Genomic DNA, 10,273 nt, shown 5'->3' on the forward strand with positions numbered 1-10,273 from the left:
AGTCTGTCAGACAAAATATATGCTAGAGGACAATAACAGAAAACAGTCATTGGAAGGAGGCATAGAAGTGTGTGAATGCTTCAGATTCCAGTATAAAATGGTCAAGAAACAACGCATGCATCAAGCCTACATAAAAGGGAAAAACACCATTAAAATGAATATACCTGTGCTTAGAGCAGCAATTCCAAGATCTGCTACGTTCAGCATGGGAACAGACTATTAAGGGCATAGCAAGTACTGTCTTCTTTCTCATTAATTCAAGATTTCTATTCCTCAAGCACACAGAGAAACCAGATCTAAGTATAACTTGGTTGAGTGAGCATCCTAAACTAAATCCGTGATACAAAGGCACCTCCAGCTCCTGCTGTGTTAAAAGACAGAGTGATGATCCCCCACCAATACCAAAAGAAAAGAGGAGAAAGGCTTCTTTTCTCTTGAGAGGCTACGAGCCGGGGAATCTGAATGGGAAGAGGCATTCTGCACCGGTTCCCTCAGAGAAACCTGAATACAGTGCCCACGACCTAGAGAAGTGCAAAGTTTACAATGGCTCCCTGTTCTCCCAATTGCCCTACTGAGTAGTTTACCACTTACTTTTAGGCCTTTGTATGGATACCACATCTTACGTCTTTGTAAGCACTAGATACCTCAGGAATAAGGAAGCAACATAGGTTTTGGATTTCTAGTCTCCGAACTGAAGAAACATTTAGTGCTCACCATTGAGTGCTTTTTGGGGGATCCAGTTTTCCATCTGAGTAACTCTCTCCAGACGGTTTTCAACAACTGAATTTTACCAGAAGTATATCTAATACATCTACACAGTTGTTGAGGAGGGAGAGATGAATTAGCGACCAAGGGTGAGACAACCACGTTGTAAAACAATCCCACAGAAAGTTAAAGTTACTTCATGTCATTTCTGCTGGTTCTTTAGCTCCAAAAGAGACTGCACAATCTCTATATGATTAATGGAAGAAATATTATGACCATCTGTGTCTTCCTACACAGGAAATTTGTTCTTATCACAACTACATGGTCTTAGGGAATTCTTTCCCTAAATATACTTCAAAGGAAATCATGCATCATGAAGGAATTCACTGGTCCACTTCAAACATCTGATGCATTCCTACGTTGACATGGATGACTACCATAAATATGACCTTCAAGAAAGGAGGGAAACACACAGACAACAACAAAAGCCTGTGTCACACAGCTCTTAAAAGAAAAGTAGTTGCTCTGCCAGCACAATGAGCACAATTGATTATTTTCCTACCTACCTTCATATGCTATAATAGATCAGAATTTAATGGCAACTATACTCAAATACTTCAAAAGTCTAACTTCAGCAAAAGGACATTATTTTATCAGGCATAAGAACATAATGTGCTGGTTGATACTTGGCATTTTCACTCGTATTTACTGGAGTTTGTGCAGTCAAATTTAATTATTTGTACTATGTAATCTATGGGACAATTTTTAGTATTTAATAATTTGTGATCAGAATTATACATATTCTGATATTACAAACAATTAAGATTCTCACACGCTACACATCCTTCTTTCACTCCATTATAAATGAAATAAAACACTACAGAATGGACTAGAAAACCAGAAAGTCCATGTTATGCACTGTTCTTGCTTGCTGGAGTGGTTAACACTGAATTCTGCAATCCTTTTAATTCTTTTAACTTTGCTCATTACATTGTTTATTCATTTTGGTACAAAATACTTAGAAAGAAATACACAGGAAACTGAACAAATGAATAGAAATTCAATAAAACAATTGAAAAATTTTAACTGGATGCAGGATTCAGACAAATGAAAGATTACAGAAAAGAAATACCAAAGACTACTCATCATAAAAGAGTAATTTAGATGCTAAGAACAACGAAGTTTTTCTAAGCCCAACCAATCCTCAGTAAGAGCTTATCAGGGAATTAACCTTCTTCCCAAATCCAGGCCTAAACTACCATCTAGAGATGATACAAAACTGATCGGAATTACAAAACAAGCAAGCCTTGATACGGGACACAAGTCAATCCCCTCTATTAGCGAGCAGCTCTCTGAAACTCTGCACTGATGCAGAGATTACTACCTGCTTTTCACATGAGAACATGACCTACCAGAACTATTTGAAGCTCCATATTTAAATGAATATCTTGACTTGCAAAGATGTGAAATCCTTGATCCCCTGTGCACAGTCAGAAGTGCAGTGAGACACTGAAGCTTTGCATTCTTTCTGTAGTCAATGGAGAGGATCTGCTTTCTGGGAATAAATTAAGCTACACAAGGGAAATACTGTTGCTTCTAAAAGCAGAACAACAACAAGAAAAAAACTAAAGCAGAAAAACCCAAACCCAGCTCAGCACTAGTCTGCACTAATTACTGACGAGACTCACCTGACAACATGAACCACCCACAACCCGCTAAGGCTGAGCACTGCAATAATTGAACAAGGACTCAGCTGAGGGTGGTCTGTGCCCTTCTCTATCCACACTCATTAACTCTCTCACTCCCGGGCAGCCTGAACCTGCTTCAAGGAAGTATCAGTCTCCAACAAGTTGCACTTCACAGTGAAGCTGCAAATGAAGTTATCTCTAGAGATGCCGCACTCAACTCTCCCAAGGCTCCAAGGAGTGCACTACCCCATACCTTGCTGCACCCACCCCTTTCCAACAGCCAGGAGACATGCTGACATCAACAGCATGGGTGCTTGGCTGTACTCTCACCTGCACTGAGAGGAGAGGCACAGGAGAAGGCACCCCACTGCCACCTTCTTCCCTTCTCTACTGCCAGGAAGAGCGGCCATACAGACAGGAGTGCCACCATCTGGGACGTGGCACAGCAGAGGCATGTGTGCTGAACAGCAGAAACAGCCCCAGGCTGCATCTGGTGAGGGGCCACTGGGTACTCTGGGGATGCTTCACTGCCAGATGTTGCGCCTGCACCAGGTATAGCCCCAAACACTTCAAGGACAAAGCTGATGTACTTTGCCTCATGTCGGTGTTCATTCTGAGAGACCAGAATACAGTAAAATAAAACACTAAACCCTGAAACACACATACCATGGACCTCAGGTCTTCATGACCAAGGGTTCCAGTCCGTAGGTCCACTCCTATTAGTGTACACTGCTTGCTCGTATAGGCAAAGCCAATGACAACAAGAATATGGATCCTTCCTTTATCTCATCTCCCAAGGAGGGTGGAACCACAATTGAGGACCAATGAGGGCCGACCCCCATAAAATCCAGCCTATTCCTTGCATGAAAAATTTAGAAGTTATATTTACATGTTACAGTAGCAACCCACAGCAGAGGTGAAACCAAGCCACAGAAGCGATGGCTTTCAGCTTTTCAAAGTTTTTAAAAGCAACATCAAAGACCAGATGAAAAGGGTGAGTTAAGTAAGGTCAAGGTAGTTATGTCTCCTTAAAATGCAAACATTTCATTTTGATTTAGACATAGTTTGAAGAAGACTGATATAGCTTTTACTGAGATGATCTCAATGTGAAAAAAAAAAAACATTTGTAAAGAGCACATTACACTCGGGCTTTGTATACACAATGTAAATAAACAGAGCTTGGTAAAGCTCTAAGCCACCAAACTGATGAAAAACAAGCCTTGGAAAACATTTATGACCAGAAACCCTTCAAGAAGCACAGCTGCAAACATTTGAAGCACTCATTCCAGTGATCAGAAGTACCGTTCTCTTGGATACCACCATTTCTCAGAGCTACGCTGAAGGCAGAGAGAGAGGAGATACTAAGCAACCAATACAAAAACATCTAGTAGCACACAGTTTTACATCCACATATGCTTCTAAGTTTCCAAGTCTGGATCCCAGCCCTAGATCAGAACAAGACTTAAACATGCAACCTTTCCTTCACCTCCCCCAAGAAGACTCAGGAGCACAATCTGGAAGCAGCCGCAGGCATGCTACAGACAGGCCTGGCAAAGCCAGGTGTCCACCAGTTCCATCATCAAGTGCCCTTGCCCTGAAGGAGAGAAGGAGCTGCAGCTCACCCAGCAGTAGGCACAAGCATAGCTCTGAGGGACTGGGGACTGGACAGCTCAAACCAATTGGTTTGCACTATGAGCCTTCCTTACACTTCTGCAGGAAGTTCACATTTCAGCATTCCTGTAACAATCAGCTCTCCCTCCTACTACCATTTGTTAATCTGCATCATGATGTTAGCAAAAGTTAGAATTCCTCCAGGTAATTCTATTTTTTTTTTTTTAAACTACCCAGTTTACACTGAGAACACATTCTATACTAATACTCCGAACAAAATATATTACACACTTTAGATGTTTACAATTAAAACAAGGTGGTCCCATTAAATCATTTTTCGGAGATATCAGATCCTGTATACAATGAGCAATTTCTTTCTTGACTTCCCAACACGTAAATAAGCTCTTTGTAACCATTACAAACAAACAAAGGAGCCTATTTTGTAGGAAGCAGTATTAACTAATACAAATTTAGTAGCAAGTACCTAAGTAGGAGACAAAGGCTTTCAACAGAATAAGAAAGCATTTGAGAGAGAGTATTTCTTGCTTTCATCTTCCAGTCAGTGGTTATAACTTGTCCAAGGTCACATTTAACCTACAGTTCAGTTTCCATAAACAAAACAAATAATGTTAAACCCACATTCTGGGCTTCATTTGCCTTACAGCCATGTTAGAAAGCTAATTACCATCCGTACGATGTTCTGGTAGCACAACAAGTACTAACAAAGCACAACGTCTCCAGCCCTGGTGGTATCTTGTAATTGCTCTTGCACAGATCATAACTTCTGATAGCGATGACTGTAAGACAATCTGTCATAAACATTTCCACGTGCTTATAACCTTCCAAGGTGTTTATTGCTGTGGTTGAGTCTTTGCCACCTTTGTCTTTACCCAAAGGTGGATGTTCCAAACATTGCCAAAAGACTTTTGGAAGTTTCCAGTCGTTTTCCCAGCATAAAGTAACTCTGACTACTTTCAAGTCTGAAGTCTATGCTTTCAAATCAGAATGATGCAGTTCCTCACAAGCAAAGTCACACCAAGTTTGAAAAACAGTTAAGATAAATCTTGACAATGTAAAACTGAAACGTTAAACACAGCGTGGAAAAAAGCCTACATGCCTATGACTGGATATGAGAGCCACTCTCCTGCAGGTAGCAAACAGGAACACAGAATTTCACTTCCAGAGCGCAGACTGAAGCACTTGAAAGACATGAGCATGGTCAACACAACTGGCAATTCAGCTTCCAGCTGAAGTTTACAGAGGACTCTGAAAAGTACACTCTACTCCATTCAGAGGCTGCCCCTGGTCTGCGCAAAACATTTCAAATTTGCTCCCTTAGGAAAACACATCACAGTTGCCACTGCACGTGGCCAGGCTGCTGCTGGCCTGGGACAGGAGTCAGTTGAGAGAGGAACAGCCCCAGATGTAACAAACAGACCATGAGTACCACCACCACAGGAGGGAGGGAAAGGCTAAGAAAGCCTGCAAGACCATGCCTCTCCACTTCGACCCCTGCTTCTGCAGGTTATGGGCAGGCTTATTACCACAGGTGCAGCATAGCAGAAACACATGGTGCGTGCTGCAGCCTGGGGTTACACCTGAGCTCATAACTCTTGTGATCAGAGCTGGCTCTCAGCACTCCGGTTCTGGAAGCATGACGCAAACAAATGGAAGTTGGCTCTGGAAAGAAGCAGCACGGGCCTGGGGTTTATTAGCTCAGGCTTTGCACCATGCAAAAGAATATAAGCTGGCTCTAGAGGCCAAATAGCTTATTAAAGCGATACTGAACCCGAGCTAATAAATGCTGACAGGTCCGAACTGACTCCACATGACTCAGCTCAGGTGTGCCTGCTGCATCTGTAGCACAATTAATCCACAACTACAAGAGTCCACTCCAAAACTGACAGTTCTCAATCTGACCTCAAAAATCACTTATCCCTACAGGAAACAAAGGAGTTAACAGCTGTTCAGTTATAGGGTTTCTGTTCTTCTGAAAGAACCACTGGGAGGCTCAAGAAAAGGAGGTATCTGGCTTTACAACTCAGAGACTCATCTTCCACTGCTCAATCAAGTCAATGCTATCTCACAGTTTTCCTAAGTTACAAAATCAGACAGTTTCGAGACATTCAGTGCTCCACTTGGCTTGCCAGAAAGGTACAACTGGGAAAATCCAAGCCAGGTGTGTGATACTGCTGCTGGGAGGCATCAGAGCAGGCAACAAAAATATTTAATGCAAAGGAGAGCCCAGTATTAGAGACACAACACGAGAAAGACCCCCAAAACCCCATCATCCTTGCTTTTAACTCCCTCTGCTAATCCATTCCTCCAATAACTGCGTGAATAGACCAAGTAATTCACAGACTGAAATGAGATTCTGCAGGGCTATCCCGTAACAACCCAAATGCCTGGCTTAGTCTGTACTGAAGGACCAAAGAATGGAAATGAGTTTAAAAAAGAAGACAAAAAGAATAGCTGAACGGTGATGGGGGAGGTTGAAAAGATGGAATGTAACCAAGAAAAGGCACAGAAAACTTCTTTGTTTATGAAGTAAAGCTTAAAAGTTGTCTGCACTGAAGTGATCTGCAAAGAAAAGTTACTGGAAGACTGAAAGAGTGAATCCAGGCCACAGAAAGGAACATTTTTTGCCCAACATAACGAAGGTGGGTTGACAGCAGCACTGAAATTCTGAAAAGTCAGAAACTGAACTGCAACCCCATGGGGTTACCCGCTCCCCACGCTGGTTTGCCACTGAACCAACGTATGTGCTCCATAGGCTCTGCGCTCAGCCCCAAAGCCACGCCATGAGCGATGAAGGCTGCAGGAAAGCATCCCGCTACTTTCACGTGTGGTGAGCAAGAGAAGCCAGGCTGCTCACCTAACCCCATCAGCACGTCCCGTAAGCGTTCATTTAGACGACTGCCTTAAATGCGCGTCTGAGTTGGTCGGGGAATGAAGCAGCTGCGTCCTTAAGAGCCACCACAAGGATCAGCAGCAGCTCCGGCAGGTCACAGGTACTTGACCTCTCCGAGCATTACAGATGCCGCTGCCCCCTACCGAGAGAAACCCCACCCGTGGACAAACGCCCCCCAGCACGGCTCGCATCCCGACGGCCGTTTCCTGCAGCTCTCCGTGGGACAGAGGCCCGCGGTGCCGAGCCCAGGCAGCGCTCCCACAGCCGCGCACCTCGCGGACACCCACCGGGGCTTCCCGACCGGGGACGCCGTTCCCTCCCGCGTAACCTCACGGCAGCGCAGCTCCGTGCTGGCCACGTGCCCCCTGCCTCCCTTAGGACGGACTCTCCCCGTTCCGCACCCGACTGGGTCGCGCAGCCCCGGCCCCCCGCAATACTCACGTTTGATGCACCTCTGCGAGCCCGTGGCCCTGCTCCAGCCGTGGCAGCACTGCCCCCCGCAGACGTTGACCCTGCGGGAAGAGCAGACAGGGGCGACGGTCCGGAGGGGCTCCCCTCAGCCGCCGGCCCCCGCACGGCCGGGGCGGGAGACAAAAGGGCGGGAAGAATGGGAAGCCGCGAGGAGTCGGGGCGGCCGGGGGGTGAGCGCGGGGCCGCCCGTCGCCCGCTCGACGCCTCGGGTGCCCGACGGGAGCGGGAGGGTAACGGCGCGAGGCGCCGCGAGGGGAGCGGAGCGCGGCACGGCACGGCACGGCACGGCACGCGCGGCACCTTACCCCGGCAGCGGCGGCAGCGGGTGCTTCTGGCGGGGCGGCGCGCCGCTGCTGTTGCCGTGGGGTCCCGGCGGAGGCTTGGGCCGCGGGCCGAAGCGGGCCGGCTTGGAGAAGGAGGCGGCGGAGTTGGAGTGACTCTGCCCGACGGGGCCCAGGCGGAGCTGCACTCCCGCGCCTCCCGCTTTGCTCATCCGCCGCGTGCGCTCCGCGGTGCCGTAGCGCGCGTTGAGTTGCACGTTAAAGGTGCGCTGCTGCTGCTGCCCCGCGAGGAGGGCCGGGCGCTGCTGCTGCCGGCCGGCAGCCGAGCCCGCCTGGCCGGGGTGCAGCACGTAGGTGATCCTTCGCAGCCTGCCCTTCTCGGCAGCGGCGAGCGCCGGGGACAGCAGCGCCCAGGCGCACAGGAGGAAGCCCCATCCGATCCGAGCCATCTCTGCGGCCGGAGCCCCCGCCGGCTTCGAGACCCCCGGCGCCCGGGGGGGAGGCGCGCGCGGCGGGGCGCGGGGCCGTCCTCCTCCCGCCGCCCCCAGCCCGCGGAGGGGCCGGGAAGGGAGAGCGCCCCGAGCCGCCCCCGCCCGCCCCGAGCCGTCCGCGGAGTTCAGCGCCCCGCGGAGCGGGAGCACATCGCTGGGGAACGGCGGCGGTGCGAGCGGCGGGCCGGGAAGGGAGGAGGAGGAGGAGCGGGGGGCGGTAGCGACGCGGAGCAGATGCGAGCGGCGCCGGGCTCCGCGCGGTCTGTGAGCCGGCCCGGGCTGAAAAAAACGCCTTTAAGAGTTGTGCGGCGAGCGAGCGCGTGCGGGGAGAGGGAGGGGACGGCGAACGGGGGGAGGGAAGGGGCGCCGCGGCCCCGGTGCCGGCCCCGCGTCGGCCCCACCGTGACGTCAGGGGGCGCGGGGCCGGCGCCAGGTAGCGGCGCGGGGGGCGCCGCCGGTGCGGGCGCCGCGCGGATGGCGTGAGGGACCCGCGCGGGGCAGCGCACCTGGCGCGTTCGTGCGGGGGGCGGCGAGCGGCGGCAGCGCGGCCCCGGGGTGAGGGCCCGTCGGGGTCGGGGCCCCGAGGTGCTCCGTCGCTGCGCAGGTGGGAGCGCAAAGGAAAGCACCGAGACGTGCGAGAGGCCAGGCGCGCTCCTCTCCGCGCGGTCGGAGCCGGGGGCTGAAGACCACTCGGCAGAGAGCCCCGCGGCATCGGGGGCACCGTACTCTTTTGTTTGTTTGTCGTCGTTGTTGTGTATTTCCTAAAGAACAAAACACAGACCCGAAGCGTACCCCGGGGATTAACGTGTGAGCAAAATTGCCTGCGTTTATCGACAGCGTATCTTAACCGATGCCACCTCGTAGCGCTGTAAATAAAAAGTCTGCATAATACCGTGAAGATTCCATCTTTTAGAGTACTCGGAATCTGATGTGTTTGAGTTCTGTCCCAAAAAACCTCTCGGAGAATCAGACAGCTTGTGAATGCAGCAGCTTGGAATTCAGGTCTTCCTGCGCAGGTCCTCCCCTGCTCCTTTCCAGAGCTTTAAGGACACTGACCCTGCCTCCAAACCCAGGAGATCTGCCTCTTAAACGCTACTGGCACAGCCGGCACGGGGAGCAGGAGGGGTTCGCATTGACAGGATTCCAGGCAAAAGCCGGAGTTAAAGAGCACAGCGGCCCCTTCCTCCTTGGTTCTCATCTATTTAAAACTGCTCTAAAATAGATCTTTTAAATAGATGAGAGACGGGAGCTTTCTGTAGCTGCAGAGTAAGGGAGCCACATCGACAACAAAGGCTCCCGCCTCTGTGCCTCAGTGCCCTGAGCTCAAACCGCTGCTCGAGGAGAAAATGGCACCGGGGGCTCAAAAATCCCCACGGGGCTACACTGGAGCCTGAGCTCCAGAGGTTCGGAAGGAAACTGAAGAAGAAGTAGATCCACCTTGAAAATAACTCAGAAATGAGCTGCTGAGACCGCTGGCTCCTCCCTCGGCGAATGTGTACGTCTGCGGTGTTGTCTTTAACACCCCGATCAGCTGAACTGCTCACTCTTCCAACGGATGATTACTGTCAATCCTAAGCACGCCAAATATTTTTACAGTGTTTGGGGAACCAAAAAAAAAAAATACCTTGAAACCAGAGAAGTGGTGAGAAGACTGAGTGAGCGGCGTGACACTGATGTGGTGCTCGGGATTGCTGCTCTGCACAAGGCCGCTGTCCTTCAGAAGTTTTCCGGCATGAGATCACGACTACTTGTGTGGCTGGGTTTGTTGTACAGAGGGCAAAAGCTGCATCATTCCACAGCAGGAGCCGAGTGCTTTTAAGAAATGTTGGCTTTAAGTCACGTCACGCAGAGGGCAAGGGCGGTGTATCACCGGCTACTGTGCAGCAAATGGTGAGGGACCGCAAGAGAAACAGATCCACGAAGGTGGATGCCTTGCAAACAGTGATCCGGGTTCAGAAACGCTACTGAAAAAATTGTAAGTATTAGCTGAGATGAACTGGTTAAGATCAAGCCTTCCTCACAGATTTACATAGCAGATCAAACTCTGTCATCTCTTTTTTTCCCTCTTACAAGGAAATCCACACATTTCTTGTCTGTTTGTCTGGTTTGGGTCAC

The 10,273-nt window shown here is 49.7% G+C and overlaps 1 protein-coding gene across 7 annotated transcripts in view; it reads right to left on the reverse strand.

Moving 5' to 3' along the window:
• The window catches only part of LTBP1 (latent transforming growth factor beta binding protein 1), a 182,480-nt gene extending 174,040 nt beyond the window's left edge, over positions 1 to 8,440 (reverse strand). For 6 of the 7 annotated variants that reach the window (XM_015283725.4, XM_015283724.4, XM_015283723.4 and 3 more), the window contains exons 1-2: positions 7,692 to 8,425; positions 7,357 to 7,427 (exon numbers count right to left, since the gene is read on the reverse strand). In XM_015283725.4, coding sequence (XP_015139211.2) covers positions 7,357 to 7,427; positions 7,692 to 8,116 — 496 coding nt within the window. In that variant the 5' untranslated portion in view covers positions 8,117 to 8,425. Of the gene's footprint in view, positions 1 to 7,356; positions 7,428 to 7,691 lie in introns of all 7 variants that reach the window. The other variant, NM_001398250.1, reaches the window with a different exon arrangement.
• Between the last annotated feature and the right edge of the window lie 1,833 nt (positions 8,441 to 10,273).

The sequence above is a fragment of the Gallus gallus genome, chromosome 3, assembly GCF_016699485.2.
Source record: "Gallus gallus isolate bGalGal1 chromosome 3, bGalGal1.mat.broiler.GRCg7b, whole genome shotgun sequence".
Lineage (NCBI taxonomy): Eukaryota > Metazoa > Chordata > Aves > Galliformes > Phasianidae > Gallus > Gallus gallus.